The 24,676-nt window shown below is 39.8% G+C and overlaps 1 protein-coding gene across 6 annotated transcripts in view; it reads right to left on the bottom strand.

The window, feature by feature from the left end:
• Positions 1-24,676, bottom strand: part of LOC121284922 (nck-associated protein 5-like) — a 716,253-nt gene that overhangs the window by 67,709 nt on the left and 623,868 nt on the right. For 5 of the 6 annotated variants that reach the window (XM_041200836.1, XM_041200840.1, XM_041200837.1 and 2 more), the window contains 4 exons: positions 20,510-24,432; positions 16,427-16,604; positions 15,208-15,351; positions 3,354-3,441 (listed from right to left, as the gene is read on the bottom strand). In XM_041200836.1, the coding sequence (XP_041056770.1) occupies positions 3,354-3,441; positions 15,208-15,351; positions 16,427-16,604; positions 20,510-24,432 (4,333 nt within the window). Of the gene's footprint in view, positions 1-3,353; positions 3,442-8,190; positions 8,872-15,207; positions 15,352-16,426; positions 16,605-20,509; positions 24,433-24,676 lie in introns of those variants that run through there. The other variant, XM_041200841.1, reaches the window with a different exon arrangement.

Genomic DNA, 24,676 nt, shown 5'->3' with positions numbered 1-24,676 from the left:
CTTAAAGGAAGAAAGAGAAATAGAGTGGTGGAGAGTTTTAGGGAGGGAATTACAGAGCATAGGGCTTGGAAGCTCAAGGCACAGCCGCCTATGGTGGAGCAACTGAAATCAGAGATGCTTAAGAGGCCAGAATTAGTTAAGTGCAGACATCTCAGAGGGTGGAGGAGCTGGAGGAGATTAGAGAGATAGGAACAGCCCAAGCCTAGACGTCTAGGCCTTGCTTTAGCAGTGCAGACTGCTTCATTAAATGAGTAATGGTGAAAGGAACCGAACACTGTGCAATCATCAGCAAATCTCCCCACTTCTGACTAAATGATGGAGATTAGGTCATTGATGAAACAGCTGAAAATGGTCAGGCCTAGCTCACTGCTCCGAGGAACTCGTGCAGTGATGTCAATGCCATGGGGCTGAGATGACTGGCTTCCAACAACCATAGCACTTTTCCTTTGTGCCAAGTCTGACTGCAGCCAGTGGAGACTCCAAACCCCAACCCCACGATCCCCATTGTCTTCAACTTAACTAGGGTTCCTTTGTGCTACACTCTGTCAAATGCTGCCTTGTTGTCAAGGGTAGTTGCTCTTACCTCAACTCTGGAATTCAACTCTTTTGTCCATAATTAGAACAAGACTGTAATGAGGTCTGGAGCCAAGTGGTCATAGGAATGCAAGAACACCAATAGGCCATTTACCCCTTTGCCTGTTCCACCTTTCAATGAGACTATGTCAGATCTGTGACCTAATTCCATACATCTGCTATTATCCCATATCCTTTAATACCTTTGGTTAACAAAAATCTATAAACCTCAGTTTCGAAATTAACAATTGGCCTTGCATCAGCTGTAGTTTCTGGAATAGTGTTCCAGACATCTACCATCGATTAGGTGTAGAAGACATTCCGTACTTCACTCCTGAAAAGGCCTAGATCTAGATAATTGGCGGAATCCAGCTGAGTGTTAGTGAGTAGGGTATTTGTAAGTGCCACTTGATAGCACTGTTTGTGACTCCTTCCATCACTTTATTGATGATTGAGAGTAGACAAATGCATTAGTAATTGTCCGGATTAGCTTTGCCTGCTTTTTGTAGACAGTACATGCCTGAGCAATTTTTAAATTTTGTTGAGTAGATCCTATTATTGTTGCTGTACTAGTTTGTACCAGAACTGCCTGGTTACTTCTGGAGCAATAAGTCTCCAGCACTGAAACACAGATGTGTTGGGAGTCCATTACCTTTGCTACATCTAGTACACATGGCATTTTTGATATCACAGGGAGTGAACTGAAATGGCTGAAGGCTGGCATTTGTGATGTTGGGGAACACAGGAGGCAGAGATGGACCATTCTCTCATTACTTCTAGCTGAAAATGGGTGTGACACTTGTCCTCTGCACTCAAGTGCTGGGATCTGCCATCATTTGGGGAGAGAGATATACATGGAGTCACCTCCACCCATATTGTCCACTGTGCTCCTAACATGTTCTTCTACATTCCTCATTTAACCAGGGTTGGTCACCTGGCTTGACAGTAATGGTCAAGTGAGGAAGTTGCTGGACCATGAGGTTATACATTGTGGTGGCATGTTGTGTTATAGTTCACTGAAGGAGTGTGAGCTGCTGTGGTAACATACACTTTTACATGCATGATGTAGACTAAAACTATGGATAGTGATGGTAGAGGCTTCAGCTTTCTTTCCATCACATGACCAGGAATCTCCCCCTCTCTTACCACCTGCCATTGGCATGTGTTGGTGTTGATATTTAACCTATATGCCTGAGTTATGAATGCACCTTCCTTGGCCAACATATCCTGATATCTGGCTCAGAAAAAGGGATGCTACCCACAGTGCCACAAGACTTTGTTACATACGTGGTGGAATAAAATTCCATTTTATTCTGATGGCCCACATTGCCTCATAAAGGCCTAGTTTTGAACTGTTAGAGCTGAATGAATTTATCCTATTTAGCACTATGGCAGTGTTACATAACACAATGAATGGTGTCCTCAGTGTGAAGATGGAACTTCATCTCCAGAAGGATTGTGTGATGGTTTAAGTAGGCTATTGAAATTTAACTGTGAGCATAGAAGTAGAGGACATATGTGCTTCTTCGACAAGACCAAGTAACATTAGAAGAAGCTCCAACCATCCTCACAGAGTAATGGAGTTATGGTGCAAACTCTAAGCAAATGTAATTAGTGTTATGTTGACTAAATCCTTAAAAAAAGCGGAATAAAAATCTGGCTAAAGTCAAGAATGAAAGGACTAAGCAAGAGTCTTGATCCTAATGACTAGAACATAATGCACATTACAGTAGTGTTACTAAGTCAACGGAAGCATCAAATGTAAATCCATAGTTGAATAAAACAGCTATTAGATTGATATTTTAGAATTGCATTGCATTAATTTTGGAAGTAAGGAAAGAATTTTAAGAACTAAAATAAAAGCAAAATACTGTGGATGCTGGAGATCTGAAAGAAAAACAGACGGTTCTGGAAAAACTAAGTCTGGCAGCTTCTGTGGAGAGAGAAACAGCATTAAAGTTTTGAGTCCAATAATGACTCTTCTTCAGAACTTTTGATCAGCCTTCCTTCAAGAGATTAAGTAAGTTGGGTTGAATTCATGATATTGAAATAGTGGAATAAACAGATTTTAATGGAATGAATAGCTTTTTCTTGTTCTACATTGTTTAATAATACTATTTTTCTGTAAAATTTACCATTAACTGTTTCCCTGTGATTGAAGGATAACGAACTGAAAAGCTATGTACACTACCTGTTTCACAAATGGGACTCTGGAGCCCTCACAGAACACAGCATATCAATTTACTTCTTTCAGCTGCTTTGTAGTATACATACAATTTTTATTAAAACGTGCCATATTGTATATGTCTGCAATTTTAATAGAGAGATAAATCTAAGACTGCTATATACTTATGTAATAAGTCACATGCAAGATCTTAGGAGAACAAATCGTGACATTGAGAAGGGACACTTGTGAGCTTTGTCAAAAATGGAATAAGATCCTGGAGTGTTCAGAACATGAAAAATTAAAGAGAACAGCTTGGTACTCTTCTGTGTATCAGATTTCAGAAGTAGTAATCTTACTCATAGCCAATATATTGAGAAGATGCAATTCAAAAATCAAATGAAATTTTAAAGGACACCTTGGAAAAAAGGCTATTTTAGCCTTGACAGTGATCAATGAATGTATCCTGAAAAAGCTTCTCATGTTAAAATGTTTCTGAATTACCTAAATTTGCTGAAAAAAATTGATATTATTTCATAACATTTGCCTAGTTTTAAGCATACCAGACATAAACTGACTAGAGAAAGCGATGATCGAGTTTATGTACTTTCCATACCTATCATTTGATCTTGGCATGTAGATTCAGTGATGGCTTCCTTCACGTTATCTGGATTTAGATTTATTTTCTCAGGGGCACTCATAATCTGCAACAATCACAGATGCATTGAAACATTTTGGCTTAATAAATAGCAAAAAATATGAACATTAATGAATTTACTACAAAACACTCCACTTTTGTTCTGAATCAAATATTCAGCCAACCATAGTAACTTCTTAACCTTATAAAATTTTGTTGTATATTTTGGGTGAATCACTATTTTTTCTTAACTAATAATGCAACATACCAAATTACAATTACACTTAATAAAGGACAGTGTGCTTCCTACTTGCCAGTCTTTTCTTCAATATTTCACATTTATGCCGGCTCTAAAACCTTGTGTCCTTTTTTGCACTCACTGATATTACAAGCACTCAGACAATAAATGCTAGTATGTAACTATATTACTGAAGAGGTCATTCAAACTTTTATCCATTATGGTAAAACAGATTCTAAACATAATTAGGTGACCCACTTGTAGAGTAAGAGCCTAAACCTGAATACTAGCCTTGACAGATACTAATGTTCCATTTTATATTTTTGAATCAATGGAAGCTTCCAATAAAACTAGTTCATTAATTGGGCTAGCTCTTCTGCAGTTGAAACTGTGCACTTTATATTGCACAGCAAATATGGCAACCATGGGGGAATGCACCTATGCAGTAGTTCAAAGTTCTACACATGTTCACAGCTTTGTGGGTTTGGCAGAGACCGCCCCCAATATCAGGGGAAAATTTGCACAGTTCAACAATGTTGATATCACATTACTTTGCACAGACAAGGTGGCACTCAATCCTGCTCAAGGTTTTTGGTGTCTCCAACATTAGGAGTAGCAGGCCAATTACACTACAGAATTGTTTTCTGCAATGCTGGTACAATTATGTTCAGGCATTGGTCTCAGATTGATATTTGTATACTTTTACATGCAGCTAGCAGATCCAAGTTGGCTGGCTGCATCTTGCATTTCACGTAACAATCATGCCAGTCAAGTGCCGGGCAATGACCATTTCCAACTGGACAAAGTCTAGCCACATCCCTTTGACATTCAATGGCAATTGCCATTCTGAATTAACCATCATAAGTATCTTGGGAGTAACATTGAACAAAACTTAACTGGACCAGTCAAATAAATACAGTGACTACAAAAGCAAGTCAGAGGCAGGGTATTCTGCAGCAAGCAGCTCACCTGACTCCCCAAGGCCACTGTCAATAAAGCACAAGTCAGGAATATGATGGAATACTTTTCACTTTCCTGGATTCTCAAGAAGTTCAAAATGATCCAGAACAAAGCAGCCTATTTGACTGGTACTCCATCCACCGTATTAAATATTCACTCACACCACACCCAGCCACATTGTGTATCATCTACAAGATGCACTGCAACAACTTGCCAAGCTTTCTTCAACATCACCTCCTAGAGCTCCCTACCTAACAGCACTGTGGGAGTAGCTCACTACATTAATTGAAGTGGTTCAAGACAGTAGCCCATCATTACTCTCTAAGGACAATTAGGGATGGGGCAATAAATGCTGGTTTTGGCAGCAGTGACACCCGCCGATTGTGTTTGTTCGGATTGCAGGAATTGGGCTGGATTTTATTGGGGATTGTGAGGGGGGAGGGTGGCGGCGGCGGTGCAGGCAGTGGTGGTGCGTACTGCTTGTCCCCACCCATTAGAAAAGTTGGTTAAACCGACTGACTTTAAATAAGGCAGCCCCTCAGCACCGCAGCAGTAACATAGGGCAGAATCATCCAAGATTTGCACAAAGGGCAGGAGTGGGCGTGAAAAAAGTCATTTTAACCCCTAGATGTAATAGTGGGCTTTCGCGCCGTGTCGACACGTTCATTATGCGGCTGCAGGAAACATGCCATCTAACTGGCGGGGGGGCCTCCGATTTGCCTGCCATGCTGCTTCCTCATGCAGGGCGCCATATTTAAACTGCAGCTGTGCACACACTTCTCAATGCTTGCAGCTCAGGACTGCTCCAGTGAAGACATGGCCCCAAAAGCCAAGCAGAGTGCAGCCCCCCCGAGTCAGTGACACATCCATGGGACGCCTTTTGGACGCTGTGGAGGCCCACTGTGGTATGGTCTACCTCCATGCTGGCTGCAGGAGGCCCATCAGTCTCACCACTCTAGCTGGGGAGGCGGTGGCAGAGGTGGTCAGTGCCGGTGTTGCATGCAAGAAGTTGGCCATCCATTGCAGAAAATGGATGAATGATCTCATCCTTGCAGCCAGGGTAAGACACCCATCTTATCACTCTAACCTCACACACAGGGCATCAAACATTCACTGGCATCTCACTCACTGCCAGCTCAAGGGACATCACTGCTCACAATCACACACACCCTCACATTTCCATCTGGCCTCATCTCCTTTGGAGACTGCTTCCTCAGCCTTCACCATCTTGAGGCCACTTGTACAGATCAACATGTGCCCCCTGCCCCCCCCTACCCCCCCACCAACAGCCTGGGATACCCCCTTTCCCCAGTACAGCCTTTGCTTGAGGCCACTTCTCCCCCTTCCCCAAGTAAGTCCGGGCCTTGCAGCCATTGAAAAGCCACCCCCGCCTTAGGTAGAGACCTGCCCGTGAGCTCCCCTAAAAGCCTATGAAGCCTGGTGCTGATGGCTGCGAGTGCTGCCCGAAGAAAGGTAGGCAAACAAACCTCGAGGTCCTGAGCAAAGCGCAGGTCACCAGGTGCCCGTCATTAATGTACAGTCGTGAAACACGTCCTGGATGATCCAGAATGGGGGAATGATACTGGCAAGCAGGGCTTATAATGAGATGCTAAATTATTGAAATTAGGTTCCTGACGTGTGGTGGCGGGAAAGCGTCCCGCCATTGACGGGTGGAGCGGACGATTGCAAACTGCTTTTACAAGGACCGTGAAATAGATTTTTGGCCTTCTTGCCATATTGCCCACCTACCCCCCCATCTTGACTCCCACCGCCAATGGGGCTGGAAAATTCCAGCCATGCTGGAGATGGCCTAAGTAAGCTGGGACATCTGCCCTCAGTGGCCGGCAGCTCTTGCAGTCCCAGTACTGCTAGGATCAGCATGGGCACTGCTGGGACTGTGGGACTGCAAGTCATCCCACAAAGGTCGAAAATGGACATTGGACCTATTAAGTGCCAAACTTTTTGGACATGGATTGATCAGGCACACTAAAGAGGGGGTTAAGAGGGGTGGGGTACTGTTTTTGGAAGCCAGGTGGGGAGGTATAAAAAAGGGGTACAATCTTGAGCAAGCAAAGGACACCCCCCCGAAGGAGGTACCCCCTTTCCTTCCTGCCTTTTCACCAACTTAGGTAAGAAAAACGGCCTCGCCACTCTCACCCACCTTCCACTGCTCAGTGTATTATGGCAGTGGAGGTGGATTGAGGGCCTAAAGCCAGTTATAATTGTCAACATTAGGCCCTCGATAGGCCTCAGGGCAGGATGGAGAGTGGGCACCCTGCCCAACCCCCATATTATGGGGACCAGGTCAGGAGTGCGCAGCGAGGCAGTGGGCCAGCAGCACGACATATTTTACATGTCTCCTGCCTAAAACACACCTGGCAGGGGCTGTAAATTCCAGTCCATAGAGTCATAGAGTAATTATAGTACAGAAAGAGATCATTCAGCCCATTGAGTCCATGGTGGCTCTCTGTAGAACAATCCAGTATCATTACCCTCCACTCTTGGTGTTTGTTATTCATATAGTAAAGCTTGAAAGCCTTGGTGACTTTAGTGAGACAATAGGATTAAATTTATTCCTTACTATGCTTACAAATTCCATGTTGAATTATATTGCATCTAAATCTTGAAACTAAAAAAAGAAAAAGGAATTTTATATGGATAAATATAGGCCAGGATTTTACAGTCGTCGGGCAGGCTCGGCGGGAGCAGGCCGACAGCCGACCGCCACCCGCCAATTAAGGCCCACCCTGCGTGGATCGGGGTGGTAGCACTGAGTGCTACCTGTGCGAGCGGGGGGGAGGAGGGAGAGCCGGGCCTCGCACGCAGTTGGCGCATGCGCGCGAAAGAGTGCTTCAATTTCCCTGAGGCACAGAGCTGCCTCAGGGAGATTGAAGCACTTTTTAAACAAAAGATAAGGACATTAAAAATTTAATGAAACATCTCCCCTCATATCACATGAGATGGCACATGTTTTTATTTTCAAAATCAAGTTTTTATTTCATTAGTATTAGCTTTAGGAAACCTTATCCTGCTCGTGGATGAGGTTTCCTAAAAAATGCAAAGGCCGCTTGGCCTTTTCACCTGCCCGCCAACCGTAAGGTTGCACGGGCAGCGTAAAATTCAGCTTAATTACCTCGTTAATTGTGTTAATAGGCCTTTCAATAATCAGCGGGTGTGTAGCCGACTCAGCCATGCGCCTGCCAAACGAGTTCGCGATGATGTTAGGACGCATGCCTAACATCATTGTGCGTCATTTTACGTTCTGCCAAGAGTGTATATTACATATAGCTCACCATAGATACTGACTACTCTACCTAACAGCATATTAGTTAAGGAATAATGCAGAAAGGATTGTTACGAATGGTTCCTGGGTGAGGTTCCCCCAATTTGTTATGCTCTCCGGTTGGTTGCAACAAGGATCTCTTTCCTCATGGATACCTTTTCCCAATCCAGATGTATTTATGTTTTAAAAAGAGCCAATTTAACCAGGCTTTATTGAGTTAAAGAGTGAATTTATTAGTTACTAAAAAGCGAGAGAAAAAAAATGAAAACATAACATACATACATACAGAATAGAAATGAGAAGTGAGTCCAGAAATAGAAGTTAAAAAGATATACAAATCAGTCTTGACTGGTCCGTGAGAAATATACGATGAAACGTTGGGGCCATTAATTTGGATGATTTCAGTAGAGCTGACTTTGGGCAGCTGAGCTGTTGGTTTGGAGATTTTTGGTTCTGCAGGTTAGCTGAAATGAGTTGTCCTGTTTCCTTTTCGATTGTGGCTTTGCTGACTTATGACTTGCTTCCAGCAATCAGGGAGAGGAGGCTTTTCACCGGCAAGCACAGGGATGCCTAGTTGATGTTCTTCAGCTGTGACCTTCACAGCACACCCTCAAACATCTGACCTGGAACACTAAAACTAGCACACAGAACTAGGGTTGCAGTTGGCCTTTTAACCCATTTTCTTGTGCATTCCTGGAAGGGAAAATCCAATATGTCTTTCGCCCAGATTTGCTTTCTTTTCAACTCACGTCATGTCCACAGTCTGGGATATAACTCACAGGAGATGGTTTCTGTTAAGATCATAATCAGCCTTCATTATCGCCACAACTACAGGAGACTGCAGTTCAGTTTTTGCATTGTATTTTTCCTATGGAGTGTCTCTGTCTGAAGTAGGCCTTGATGTCTTTTTAGGTGCAACACTGCGTTCTCTGGACTAGTTGGTCAAATGTAATCCATATAGGAATTTTCCAGAAAGTGAGTGCTTTACAGTTCCAGCCAGCTTTTGCTTGTAGGTCCTTTTTTTTTAAAAAAAACACATCTTACTTGAAAGTTCTATATGTGTGTAAGTGATTTGAGGCTATGATCTGTGGTCATGACAGTTTCAAGGGAATTCTACCGAATCAACATATAATTTGACGTGAAGGAGCACAGCTATCTACTTACTAGTATGTCTTATGTCCCTGTTGTACTAAGATTTTCAAAGTTATGTAAATGACACGCATAACATAGAGGCACTGATTCTACCTCCTTTGGCTTTGCTGCCTCCACTGAGACTTATCCACATTGATTATCCAACAATGAAGTAACATTGCGTAATTTCATTAATAATAGATAAAGCCAACATCATTCTCCATAATTTACATCAGAAAGTCATGATGCATACTAAAGTCACCCCATACCTATCTGTTAGCATAAGTCTAACCGTGCAAGCTTGGAAATGGCATGGTGCTAAGTCAATATAATCTATGTGCAACTGTATTACATGGGCCAAAACAACCTTAGGGTTCCAACTTGCTCCCAAAATCACAGCACCATTACATAAATGCAGGCACAATTTGCTCAAATGCATGCAAGTCCAAATAGGTTGACATTATTTGATATGTTTCTCTCTCAGTAGACAGGTTAGTATAAAAGCAGAAGCAGCTCCTGGTTGTTGCTGTGCTTCTTACTGGTCTGAAACAGCCAGGGAACAGACATTTTTTTTTATAACATCTGCTCAGTGATCTCATGAACAAGGACAATGAAATGTGTCCCGCTCTCTCAATTTAAGAAGTCACTAGAGATGAGATCCTACAAAAAGTGTCTGTCCCCAGGATGTCACAGGCCAAGCACAAAGCACAGATGAAAGAGGGGCCTGAGAAACACTAATAAATATATAGGAATGTGCTTTTGTGTGTATGTATATAAAATAAAGCAATGAATTAAAGATGACTTGTATTATCTGTCATAAACTATCATTAATGACCAAAGATTATATCGCAAAAGTCTAAGACGTTATGAAAAACCTTTGTTATACTATTAGTGATACTTCAAAGCATAAAGTCTGTAACCAATAATAAACATTGTTTGGTCATGGTATTTAATTGCCCAACTGTCCTTTGTATGTCATTTCTAATTAGGAGCAAATAAGGCAAGAATAATTTATATGATGATCTGAATCAATTCATTTCACTAGAAAGCTAATTTTCGGGTAAGGACAATTTTGATTAGCAACTTATTTTTTGAAAAAAAAAAGCATTTTGTATTATGCCAATTTTATTCAATCTTTTCAGAAATAATCATTAATTATTTTGAAAAACTTGCAATTCTTTAACCTGATTATAGCTGAAAATATAAAAGGCTGAGTATTATGACGATCTTTCAAGATGCAAAGTGTCATTCTTTCATGATGAAATGTTATCCAAAGCTCATTTTACAGTGTAGATGCACAAGACAGAGGCAGGCAGAATGGATTTTTCAAGATGAAGGAGACAACCTGACACAGGTCAGACTGAATTATAAAATATTCTTAACTGTTCCAATTTACATAATTCAAATGTGTCTCAGCATTTTTCACATTATAATATTCAGCTAATGCAGTAAAGTGCACCCAAATTATACATAGAAATATGTAAGCTATGGATTTTTCTACAAACAAAAATGGAAAACACAAGGAATTCTCTCTACAAGTAATAAGATTTTTTTTAAAAAGAAAAATTACAGTCAACATGTATCGCTTAAGTGCTTGCTTACAGAAGCTATACTTTCATCTGTCAACCTCATATTAAATGAACCATGGCTGAATTAAATGACTGATAAGGGGTTATACTTCACTATCAAAGTTCTAGATCACAAGGATTGAATTTCCTGCATTTGCACATTTCTCGACTTACAGTTCACTCTCCTCTCGATGACAGTACAAGGTCAGTTTTAGATATGTTTATACATCTAAGTGCCATTATTGTAATAATGCAAAAGACATTCTGCATTAGACATCTAACTAATCGTAGTAGAAAGTCTAAATAACAGCTTTCTTGAAAACATTTGCTTTTTCTTAGAGCTTAAAATAAACTTTCAATAAAAATAAGGTCAGATTTTATATAATTAAAAAATTAGTAATTGAACAGGAAACGTTTAAAGATATATGTATGCATTAGGTGGCAAAGCTTTGTGTAAAAACATATAGCAAGCTTTCAACTAATTTTATGTGGCAATATTATAGAAATCAAAACAATATCCTTTGCAATTGTTTGGAAATAATTTTTCTCCTCATTCCTCTTAGATATGCAATTGTTTGGAAATAATTTTTCTCCTCATTCCTCTTAGATATCCTAGTTTCATAAACCATCCCTTGACTCAGAGGGCAAGATGATCCTCGGAGGGGGTTGTGGAACTGGGAGAGGCATCTCAGAAATGACAGAATAAATTGTTCAAAATGTATCAGTGGACACAACAACAGAATGTGACATTTAATGCGGACAAGAGCAAAGTATGGCACAAAGGAAGGAAATGCAGTTGGGGAGCAGGCACCTATGAATGCTATTGGAATAGCTAAGGATGAAACCAAAAGAGCCATTGAGTCTCAGTAGATTCTAAAACTTTCAACCAATACAGAGCAACAAACAAAAAAAGACAATAGAATGTTGAGCTACATGACAAAAGCAATGTAATACAAATCAATGGAAGTTTGTACAATGTTCTGATCAGACTGTTGAATACTATGCCCAAATCGTCGATCCACAAAGGAGACATTCAACCACAACAGGCAGGAAGAAGAGTCACACGGATGATCCCTAGCATCAAGAGTCTGATTTCTAAAGAAAGACTGAAGAAACACAGGCTTTTTGTGGTGTGGAAAGATATATTCAAAAGATGATATGTGAAATATATGATAGTTAAGGAAATGAAAAAGTTAAATTTGTAGTAGTATATTACTTTAAATGAAATTGCAGTAAAAAGGACAAAACTTAAAAGAACTTGAATGCAGGACTGACATATATAATTTTTTCACGAAAAGGGTGATCAATGTATGGGATAGATTTCCAGGAAGAGTAGTAGGGTCAAAATTCCTGGAACCTTTCAAACAAAAATTGAACATTGAAATGGAGGGAATTCAGGACCTTTCTGTATAGATAATTTAAGATGGGCTAAATGGGTTTTCTTATCCATAATTATCATGTGACCAGTGCATCATTATACCTATCAGATTTCTCTCATAGCTTTCTTCCATTCTACTGGGGCAGAGTCTCAACTTCACTTGCATTTTCTCTATGATACCACAAGCGAATTTGAACATATTTTCCTCATTTTCAAAACAATAGCAGAAATGCCGATTTATTAGCATAATTTACAAGCTGCTAACAAATGGTAATTATTTTGAAGCATGACCATGAGAATATGATTTTGTTAGCACTATTTTTTAAAAAAGGTCAATCAACCATTCTTGCACGACAGACCTTAACAATTCTCAAGCAGCAAATGAACACCTAACCAGCATAAAGTCAAAGGCCTGGATTTTTGTTCCTGAGTTCAGTAGCAGGCGTCAGGAAATTTTTTGGCTTGCCTGGCCCACTTCGGGAAAAAGTGCTCTGGATAGCAGAATCTTTGTTTCAGCGGTGCAGGTATGGGATGGAGTCGGGCCCATTGCCTCTGGACGCAGACTGGAGGTGGCCAAAGGGCTGCTGAGTGCCAAGATGTGCTGTTTCAAAAGCCCACCTCAGTTTTTTGGTACTTCATCCCAGCTGTTTTTGTTTTAGGCCCTCTAGCCCTCACCCTCACCTCCCCTCAACCCGACCCATTCCCCATAACCCCTATGCCAACTTTTGCCAACCTATGCCTCACACAACCACTTTACCCTTTGTCCTTACACCCTCTGTGCCAACTCACCCAGTATCCACTAAGATAAAAGCAAAAACTTCAGATGCTGGAAATCTGAAACAGAAGTAGAAAATGCTGGAAAAGCTCAGCAGGTCTAGCAGCATCTGTGGAGAGAGAAACAGAGTTCTGAAGGAGGGTCATATGGACAAAGAGAGAAACAGAGCTCTAAAGAAAGGTCATATGGACTCGAAACATTTACTCTGTTTCTCACTCCACAGATGCTGCTAGACGTGCTGAGCTTTTCCAGCATTTTCTGTTTTGGTACACCCAGTAGCCATCATGGCAGGAACCATTTTGAGCCTTCACTATTTATGAAAAGACTTTCTCATTCATGAAAGCCCATTCAATACATCAATATATTTAAATGCCCTCAAGTACTTAATCCCTTATCAAAACAAATAATTGTAATCATAACCTCACATCAAAGACACTTAAGCATTTAATAATCTCTTTGAGCTGTTAATCAAACTACAAACTTAAAAAAAACATTTTTATATTCGTTCATAGGATGTAGGCGCCACTGGCTGGGCCAGCATTCATTGCCCATCCCTAATTTCCCTTGAGAACTGAGTGGCTTGCTAGGCCATTTCAAAGGGCCTTTAAGAGTCAACCACTTCACTGTGGGTCTGCAGTCACACGTAGGCCAGACCAGATAAGGGCGGCAGATTTCCTTCCCTAAAGGACATTAGTGAACTAGATAGGTTTTTAGGACAATCAAGAATGATTTCATGTTCATCATTATATATAGTTTTTAATTCAAATTTCACCATATGCCATGGTGGGATTCAAACCTGGGTCTCCAGACCATTATTCTAGGTCTCTGGAGTACTAGTTCTGTAACAATACCACTATGCCATCTTCCTATTATGATAATGATAGGTTGCAAAAAAGAAGCCAAGCATGAATAATGCTAAAATGATAGCACATAGTGTTACATCAACAAACAGTTATTGAAACTGTTGAAAATTTTTTTTCAATTCTCACAGACACATGCACGCTGTTTGTTTTCAATTTTTAAAGGATTGGCCATTAAAATTACTGGACAGTTTGAAGTTTTTCAACTCCCCCAGGCATAGGCAGACTGTTTTTTTCTCAATTATTTAAAGGGTTGGCCATTTAAATAGCTTGACAGCTGAACAGTTCTACATACTTTATCTGTCTTTCAGAAGCACTTATGAATAAAGATTCATAATACCACATTGTGAGATTAAGACCCTTGCTCAAGTGAAAATGAGGTCTAATTGAACTCAACACTAAGCAATATTTGTGGAGCATAGCTCTATTAAATTTGAGAAGAGCTAGATTTTCTGACCTCAGCACACACATACTGTTAATCCCTGTAATACAGCATTATGGATAGATTTTTGGTGGAGAAAGGTAGCCCCAAATATGCTACAGAAGCAACGAGTGTGCTGATTTGTTATAGGCATTCAATGGCAACTATTCAGAAGATCTGGAAGAAGTTCCACAAGAGACAAACACAAAATAGTTGAATATTCATGATAGTCATACCTTAGAATTAGAGAGAAAGTAGTTTTTAAAGACGTAAACAGAAAATATTGTGTTCAGTAACAAATGGTAACAAGAACGTATCCAGATTTATGAAGTGAAAATACTGCAGCTACACAAATTATATGATGCATGCCACGATGGGAAAGAAAACACTTTGCAATGATGAATTTAAATGCACAAAACCACCCTCTCTCAAAATCAGTGACCTTATTTTTAGGATCAAAATTAAATTAACTGAAGGCCGTGAGAACAGAAGATGGATAACCTACCAGGAACAAGTAACTAGATATAAATAAGGAAAACTGAATTATTTGTTAAAAATCACAGGACACTAAATTGATGAGAGGATTGTACAGAACCACTGGTACATTCCAAGATTATACACCCATAATGAAAGCACAAGGAAAGCAGCATAAAATCTTTCTCTTCCAGTGGAACACTGTGATTTACAAGGGTCACTGGGACCTTACCACAGTACCAAATGTTGCCAACACCTATTGAAACAGGCTTAGGTGCACTCACTACAAATGATTATAGTGGTGTTGAGGAGGAGCCACAGTGTGAGGTATTGACAATATTAATGAGGGGATGGCATTGTGATAGCTTATGAGGGTACAGCTGATTAACTCTGTTGGCCCATCATACTGAACAGTCCATGTGGTGGTACAGCTCCCAGCGGGCCCATTAGGAATCTTCAGAGCAGCAGTACACGGGCACCAAAGTCAATTACCAATTTTACCAGAAGCTTTTAAACTCACTTATGTTTTTGCCCAACTTAGCAATAGAAGAGAACATGGCCTACATGATTTTCTAAATAGTTGACATTGGTTTTATCATGTGACAGTTCGCACTAATAAGAAGTTATTAATGTTTAAATAGCACAATCCATGCAAATTTACACCTCTGTGACTTGGGTTTAACCTGTGACAATAATATGTCGTCAAAGACTACAAGAATGTGATAATATAAATGCTGAATTTTACCTTTTGGTTCCCTTGGTTCTTATAACTTAAACCTTGCCAATTAGATGGTTTCCCTAGAGAAGGATCATGCAGCTGCCACAGTTCAACGTAACTTTCATGTGGATTTGAATCACCTTCACCCTCAGAATCAATTAGCAACTCCTTCTGCAATTAAGGAATATTCATGATGATACTATGATAATAGAGAATATGACTAAAGGTAATATCTAGATGGAACTACATTTTTATGGCAATTATTGAAATATTGCAGAGATGTCATGAAAAGATATTAAACAATTGTATCCATTTTGGTATCACCCTTATGGTTGATGAAAGGTAATACTACAACGAAAAATGAAATCAACATTTGTATCTAGAAAAGCATATTTCATCATGTGAGGGACAAGGCTTAATTTGCCAACGGGAGTATTCAGTCCATTTAAATTAACATGTCGGTGAATTGACAATATACATATCATTTAAAAAAAACTGGGCTCTTCATGTGACAAATTAAAGAAACCATAGGGAGAAAAAGGAAACTTTTCCATTTAATATTTATTTCATTTTATTGTATTTTTTGAGGGTTATATGAACTGATGTAGTGTTGTAACACACTGTGAGGCACATGAAATAAGCAACATGACTGAATGGTTTCATAAAGTGATACTGGTGTTAAGGCAAAATTGCATTATTTAAATACATGAAAATTGGAAGCTTCTGGAAAGGTTTAACACTTATTTGAAAGCCATTGGAAATCCTGAGTTTCCACTTACCTTTATTTTTTAAATCCTTTTCTGAGCCTTGTGGTCCCCCTGTTAGAACAGTTGAGTGCTACTCTAGCATTCACCAGAAAAACAGAAGCCTGGTCCCACAGAAGAATCTACCCCAGTTAATTATATATGAATATGGGAAAAGGTCTGTGGTCTCATCAAGCAGCTGGATAGTGGGGGAGTTTGGGTATGGGAAGTGGGGGGTGGGGGGTGGGGAGTGGTGGTCTTCTCTTACTTATGCAGCAGAACTGTCCCTATCCAATTTCAGACTCATTATGCCACAGGCATGTCTTAGAATAAGCTTTTTTTCTTTCTAAATGGCTCGATTATTATGTGCTTTGTAAATTGTTGATCAGAAATACATTTAATTAAAATTTAGTAAATTTATCTTCATCTTAATTGGTCTGGCATAGATCATTTACAGCTCTTTCCTCTTATTAGAATATGAAATTGCAAGAGTTCAAACTTACTTGAATTTCATTTTGAATCTCTGTGGCTGGTTTCATTTTGTAATTCTTTCCAAGGTTTGCCTGAGCAGTGATAGAGTTGCTAGGAAATACGGAGCCATGGGAGTTGCCCTTAGACATGTTTCTGCAGGAAACATGATTTGATCCATTTTCCTTCTGATGAGCAGCCTTCTTATCAACTCTGCAGGTAAAAGTGATTCCACTGATGAATTGCACCATCCTTCTTCAATCAGTCAATTGCTCATTCTACTTTAATGCTGAAAGTAACCCTGTGTATCTTTCTGTCTCCAGACCTTTGAATGATAAATGTTTCTGACTTAGCCTTGATATAATCTGCCTGTTGCAATTTGTGTTAAAAATATTCATAACTGCTTTTGTATGAAAGTTTTCCTGTTGTGGAATGCCAGTGAATACATTGATACACATTCATTGTCCATGCTAACATCATACTTACAATTGCACATACAACATGTTTCAGTATTTTTTATACATGTATGTATACACATAATAAAATATGTATAATATATGTATAATAAAATATTAGCATGTGAAACTGTCTGAAAAAGAATAGGGCCACAATTTTCATCGAGTCTGTATGGCTTTGGAGCCCTTTAGAAACGATACATTGAGATTACATCATGAGGCTTGGTCGAGAGCCCAGACATCCATTATTCCGGTAAAACACCTGAGCCCCAAGGGAAAGCCTTGCTTTATTGACAACTCTGGCTCTCTGATCTGTGTTGTCAATTTCACAATGTTTATTTACATAAGGTAAAGAGGTTTCAATTGCCTACAGTTTCTGTTATTGATACTTTAAAGGGTCTAGATGATTGCCACTTTTCTTGGGCTTTAGTGAAAGGACTTTTTTTAACATAGTGGAAAGTAATGAATAAATGATTATTTTTAAAGTTTTTTTTACACAACTCATTGTCATTATAGGGTTCATTGGTTTTATACAGTATATAGTGGGTCAAAGGGGATGGATGTGCCATAGCTTGGCATAGGAAGTATGAGGAGCCATGGGGGAATGGTGGGGGGCCATTCCTAGGCATGGGGGGCAAGAGGGGCCATGAGGGTTGAGTGGCAGGGTATAGCCTGGCATGGGGGGCATGGGATATCATGAATGGTGCATGGCGAGTGTTGTTGGGGGTGAGGGGGGTGGTGGTGAGGTGGCCTAATTGGTGAGGGCTGGAGGGTCTTTGTTTTTATGTTAACTTGGGCAAAGTCCCATAGCATTAAGGCAGGGCTTTTAAATAGCACACCTCCACATCCCATGGCTGCCTCTGACCTTTTTCCTGGGTTGGCTAGCCCGACTCCAGCCTTCACCGCCCCCCCTAGCAATGAAGATCCCACCTTTGCGGGCACTTCCTCTTGAGTTGGGCGGGCTGAGTCAGGAATTTTCCCAACTCCCGCTACCCAGCTTGGTGATGAAAATCCAGGCCTACATACCTAGTTAGGTGACAATAATAATCAAAATACGAATGCATAAATTGAATCATTTTTTTTTAAAGAACAGATATGATTAAGATTAGTTACTTATAAAATGCCTCAAATGAAATCATTACACATGTTCTCTAATTGTTACAGACATAAACAAATAAGAACATACATCACATCTGGGTTTTACCATTTCAAACAGACCTTTAACTGCTAAACCTCAAGAGAAACACATATCTTAGAAAACGGTTATTTTATTTTGAATGACCCAGATTTTGCTATAATGGGAGATTAAAGCAATGTCTGCCATTAGTTAGACATCTCCTTGTATAGTTACGCTTTTAAATTTTTTTGTGCCAAGTTGGTGAATGTCTGAATAGATAACAACGCAATGAAGGAAACCAGGCATCTGGGACCCGAGTGAACAGAGCAAGCAACTGCATATCTCCTTAATCAATTAGATTAACGGATTGTGTAATTAACAGCCCAAGGACAAAGAGCAAATGTCAAATCAGGTAGAGAGAAAGCGAAAGGAAGATTAGATTGAGAGAGAAAAAAAATAAGAAAGAATGGAAAAGCTAAAAGTAAATTAAATTTAAAATCTCCACAAATTAAAACCTGAAGGAATAATACACCACACGGCTAATGGTTTATTTTTACGTATTGGAGCAGTTACTTGGCAGAAATTACCATTTACCACATTGTTAAAAGGGTACTTGGGCTGGATTAGTCAAGACTTAAGTTTTTGTGATGAATTTAGTTTGTATCTAACACAAAATTGCAGCAACTTCACAGCATTCAATGGTGAGGCCGAGAACAAGATGCCATTTTTGCAAAGCTAATGGTAAAATGGCACAACTTGAAAGGCAACTTTTGAATATTTGAGCTAAATCACGGATCTGCCCCACATCAGAAGTGGTTGCACCATTATGCAGAAATATGGGCAAGTGCCATTATATTGACAGGAAAATCTGGGCCAATATCTTTGAAAATGTTTATATTCCGAAGTTGTGAACCATGCTACTTCACATTAGCAACTCTGATATAGAGAGAGAACAAATCAAATATTGTCAATAGTGTGATTTCTGCTTTTTGCCAGAGGATACAGAGATTAGCAGCAAACTGGGGTTAATAGTAAGGGTACAAAAAACGTTTGTTGAATTAAACTCAGCAATGAACACTTGAATATTCACCTAGAGTTAAGGAATATTGATTTTTAATAGGTGGGCTTTTTACCTTTTATCTGCGTATCAAAATAAATTAACTCAAGGGCACCTGCGACAACTAGGATTCTTGGAGGGGAAATTGGACCACATACCCATTTTATAGGCATTATACAAGCACAATGAGGGTGAATTTCAGGAACCAACATCCTGATAACAAACATAGGAAGGATGTGATTGCACTGGAGGGGGTGCAGAGGAGATTCACCAGGATGTTGCCCGGGATGAAACATTTAAGTTATGAAGAGAGGTTGATAGACTTGGGTTGTTTTTGTTGGAGCAGAGAAGACTGAGGGGTGACCTGATCGAGGTGTACAAGATTATGAGGGGCATGGACAGGGTGGATAGGGAGCAGCTGTTCCCCTTAGATGAAGGGTCAGTCACAAGGAGACATAAGTTCAAGGTGAGGGGCAGGAGGTTTAGTGGGGATGTGAGGAAAAACTTTTTTATCCAGAGGTGGTGACAGTCTGGAATGCACTGCCTGGGAGGGTGGTGGAGGCAGGTTGCCTCACATCCTTTAAAAAATACCTGGATGAGCACTTGGCATGTCATAACATTCAAGGCTATGGGCCAAGTGCTGGTAAATGGGATTAGGGCAGGTCAGGTGTTTCTCACATGTCGGTGCAGACTCGATGGGCTGAAGGGCCTCTTCTGCACTGTGTGATTCTGTGATTCTGACGCCTAGTTGCCTGACCCATTATTGTGTTGGCCCATTTTTCAGGAGCCATGACAGCCACCTAAAACAATCATTAGGCCACTTACATATGGAAAGTAGGATCTTAATACCTGTTTTAAGTCCCTTTGTGAAAATTGGTTGGATATCATTGAAAAAGCTGTTCGACCTATTCCGCTTGGGATTTTTCATCAGTTTCTGCAGTCGACAATGAAATGCAATTTTATTTAAAAAACAAACCTAAATCAAAGATCCTTGGTATGCTGCCAGGAAGAGTAGGAGAACTTCCTCACTTCACAGTGCACGTGCAAAAGACACCCCCTCCCCACTAACTGCTACTCCACCCTAACTCCCTGAAATTTACCTTTGAGGTGCTGTTGGCAAGACAAGTAGCTTGACATCTAGCTTTGGAAAAGGGGCAAACTACCTGTGGATGTGAGACAGGAACCCAAATTAAGCAAAAGAGGGAGGCTCCAGTCTCAGTTTCAGAATGGCCTTTAGTCTCCAATTTAGGGTGCACAGTGGTGGTGCACTGCTGATTAAACATTTAAAATCTATACCAGAAAAGATTAGACCAAACTAAAAACCAATCATCAAAGAGTGTAATTTGATATTCAAGTGCAATTATTTGGTGTATAACCTAAAACTTTTGTGCTATATGAAACTGTAAGAATAGGGAGTTTGAATAAAGAATATCTACTGATAAATAATCTCGTGAAGCTATATTTAATACAAAATAATTGAGATCTTAACCTGTGTAGGAGCTCCTGCAGGAACTGGTCATTTGTTGAATCTTTCATTGGAACATCATGATCCTCATATCCGTGGTGTTTTGGTGCAAGGCTGCTTTTTCTACTGTTGTGTGTTTCATGTCGTGTGATCTCACAACTTTTATTTGGAAAAGCACCATCTAATTTTTTATCACAATTCATATCTTCTTTAGTAACTTCATTCCCCTCTTCAGAGGCTTTTTCATTTTTTCTTTTGTCTTTTTTTTTGTCTACTTTTGTTTGCTTGATATCTGAACCAGATCCATTTTTGGTTTCTTTCTTTTCATCTTTGGATTTTGAAGCATCAGATTTCTTACTGCTCGGTGCTGGCAACTTGCTTTTCCGGAACCCAAACCACTTGGCTATTGAAGGCCCAGTCTTCTGCTTTATCTCCAATATCTGAACCTTGTCCTGTCCTTGCACCTTCTGCATATTTTCTTGAATTCCCAACATGACTTTCGCTTCAATGCTACACTGTGACCCAGAAGCAGAAGGTGAAATGAGTACTTTGTCAGAAATTTCAGGCCTCTTTGAGTGGCTCTCTTGTTTCTTGATGGCTTTTACCATATTAAGTTTTAAAGGACTCGGTGGTTTGCTCAGACTTTCCATTGGAGACATCTTTGGTGGTGACTGAGACTCGTATCCTGTCTGCATTACGTTTTTTCCTTTCTGAGGCATTGGTTTAGATTTTTTCTCACTTGATTTATCGCTTGGAGGTAGACTTCGGATTTCCTTCTGAGGTGGTGACTGGTTGCTATCAAACTTTAAAGAACTAAGATGGCCATCACCCTTTGGTGGAGTTCTACAAGGTAACTTACTAGGACTGCTATGATGGCTGCTTGAGCTACTTACACTTCCATATGACACTTGCCGTGAATAGGGAATATCCACTGTTCTTGGAGAATGTGAAGGACTTTGATTAGCTGAAGTGCCACAAGCAGGCTTAGTTTGCAATGCTTCTGTTGCACCGGTAGAGTTCTGCCTTGTCAGTGAATTACCTCTTTCTGTTGTATTTGTGATTATCTGGGTTCGCACCTTTCCTGGGCCATCGACCACTGAAACAGAAGGCTTGTCCCCAGTCTGATTGCTGAAGCTCTGGCTTCGAGCTTTGGCACCATTCATGCCTAGAGCTGGCTTAAGGTTGGGTTTGCTATTAGCTGAAATTGACCTCTTAAATGCCTTAATTTCTATGCTATCAACATCATTCCCAGCTGCTGTGCTTCTGTCATGCTTTGTTTTATCTTCAAGGTCTGCAGAGAAACCTATTTTAACAGCAAGACCATCCTGAAGGTCACCTGTTTTCTCAAAATCAACTAATGAATCTGTTTGTTCCAGAGGTTTAGTATTTTTTGATATATCAGCCTGCCTAGATTTTTCTTGAATTGCATTTCCTTTAGAGCAGATATTAATACTATCTTTCTCATGCTTCCCAGGTACAGTTGAACTTTTTCTCAGTAACGGGGGAGATTTTAAAAATCCTTTAAGTCCAATAGGAATTCGAGTTTTCAAGTTTTTTTCATCAGAACAGTAAACGTTTGTATGTCCATTACTAAAACTAGAAGGAGACGAGCAAGAAGGCTGTGGCTGAGATGAAGATTCATTTATGCTTGATGCATGGCACTGTGAAGATGTTGATAAAATGTTAGATGGTTTGCATTGTAACATGAACCCATTTTCACTTACTTGCCCTGCTTTGGCAGAAAAGGTATTTTGTGGAGATGGGTCCTTTTGGTTTGAATGAATGCATGTTAAACTTCTAATCGCTTTAACAGCTGTTTGAGAACAAGGTTGAATGTGCATTGATGGAGAAGTATTTGAACAATTTGTCTTCAGATATCTTTTTTCAAAAGAGCCCACTGTCAAGTCTTTAGCCACTCCATTTGATTCCTGGGGGTTTTGAAATGCTTTCTCGTGGTGGGGCCTGCACAAATCAGCCTCTACGGGAGATTTCTGGGGTTGCTGACTTTGTACTTCTTCAGTCAACAGGACACAAGGTGAAGCAGAACTTGTAACTCCATGCGATTTTGAAGATGAACATGCAGGTGCATCCTTGCTTGTGTCAACAGGAATGCATTTTTCAGTTTTTGTTGCTATATTCAGTGAATGTTCATAATTTGGTTTAAATAGTAAAGAAGAAGATCTCCCTGGTGGAGGTGGAGGTGGAGGTGATGGAGATTTTAATTCTTCTAGTTCTAAATTATCATATTTATCTCGTGTGGGACATTCTCCATGATCTGTTATCTGCCTTCTGGATAATAAAGATCCTTGTACTATATTGGCATTGTTTTTTCCCGTTTCATTGGAGAATGCAATTTTAGAGTCTTGAGAAAGTTGTGGGCTACATTTTGGAATGGTGGAACCATCTTTTAAACAGTGATTAATATTAATACTTGGCATTTTTAAATATTTGGTAAGTTTTACATTTGATAATGATGGTGACTTGTCTTGGATAAGAGAACCAGATGATGAAAATGTATTGCTAACTTCAATGCTGTTTACTTTAGAGGTTTTCTGCGGTGAGCTTTTGCCTCTGTTAGGTATTTTGGTTAGACGTGGCTTTTGAGTAGAAGCTGTCTGCAGGGAAGATACAGAAGGTGCACAGTTTGATTTATAAGCTGCATTAAAAGTTGGCTTCAATACTTTATCCTGTTGAAGAATGTGTGGTGTCAACGGCCTTTCAGACTTTACAGAATCTGTACGAACAATGGAACTAAATATTTTCTTGTTGGCTTCAGGGTCTTCTAACTGTTTTTGCTCGGTATGACCTTGCAATGACTCTAAAACTGTATAATTCCTTGCATCACTTCCTCTTTGACAACTTATCAGCCCTTGAGGCACTAGTGCAGCATCTTTAGCAAAAACAGTTTGCTGGTGATTCCCATCTAAAGCAATTGGACTAGAAATTTCATTTGAAGACACAGTGACACTTGCTGTCTGCTGGGAATTAAACTTAATTGGCTGGCCATCTTCAGCATCAAACACTATTGTAAGGCATTCTTCAGATGATGTTTTTACGGCCTTGGTTGCTTGACAATTTTCTTTCAGCAAGCTCAAAGTCTTTGGCCTGTTATCAGAGCAAGTTGAAAAATGGCCTTCATCTTTATCTGCAGATGAGAAGAATGCCTTTTTGCAACTGAGTAAGTTTGCATGACTCACTGACCGTTTGTCAGTCAATAAACTTGTTACAAAATCAGAAGAACTTCTTTCTTCCTCGCATTCCGGACGCAGTTCGTCTAACATCTCAATATCTTCAGTGTCAGATAGCTGGATAGTTAAATCTTTATAGTGCAGTTTGGTAGAATTGAACTGCAATTTCTTTACAGGCAACTTGTTGGTTGTACATAGTTTTTCACTCGATTGAAAGCTACTGACAAAACTAGTCAACTTTTCAGGCTTTTCTCTTGAGCTTATGTGAGTAAGCCTTTCCGAAACACATTTTACACTACCATCCCAACTAAACAGACTATCAGATACACTGTGTGTTAGTTTTTTACAGAATGATTTGCAGTCTTTACTTGGCACCTCATTCACTGTGGTTATGAGCGCTATACAGTCATCATCTGCATCATCATGTGAATCAGAATCATACCCAAATGTTTTATTTTGCTCTAAGCACATGTCTTTATTGGTAACCTTAAGAGGTATTTGCTCTTTACTCTTATTGCGATTCCGACATTTTAGGCCCAGAGAGTAAATTCCTTCATTTGAGTTCATACAATCTTTGTAAGCCCATTTTGACACAATTGAGGATGGTTCTAACAGAGGCTTTTTCTTTTGTAGCTTTTTTAATCCTTCTAGAATGTGGCTTTCTTTTTCCCGAGTTGGAGGTAGTTCTTCTGCAGGACTAGAGAGATTGCTGGAAAGTGAGGAGCCAATACTGAGTCTCTTTTCCCAGCTTAGAGAAGACTATAAACAAAAAGGAAAATATTACTAATTCAGTCAACAAACTAGGATTAATATTCTTGTCAGGGCATGATCCCAGTATTCTTACAAGATGGCAACTGAGAATACTAATATTTAATATTTTTTTCATCCACTGAAAACAAATGAAGCATGAATAAGCAGACAAAAGCGATATAGCCTGGATAAAGAAGCAGTCTACTGCATCTTTCATTCTCATTATTTGTCATTGGGAGTACATGTAGGGATC

This window comes from Carcharodon carcharias, chromosome 12 (genome assembly GCF_017639515.1).
Source record: "Carcharodon carcharias isolate sCarCar2 chromosome 12, sCarCar2.pri, whole genome shotgun sequence".
Lineage (NCBI taxonomy): Eukaryota > Metazoa > Chordata > Chondrichthyes > Lamniformes > Lamnidae > Carcharodon > Carcharodon carcharias.
Note: the sequence above shows the minus strand (reverse complement) of the source record. Positions and strands in the feature narration are given on the sequence as shown.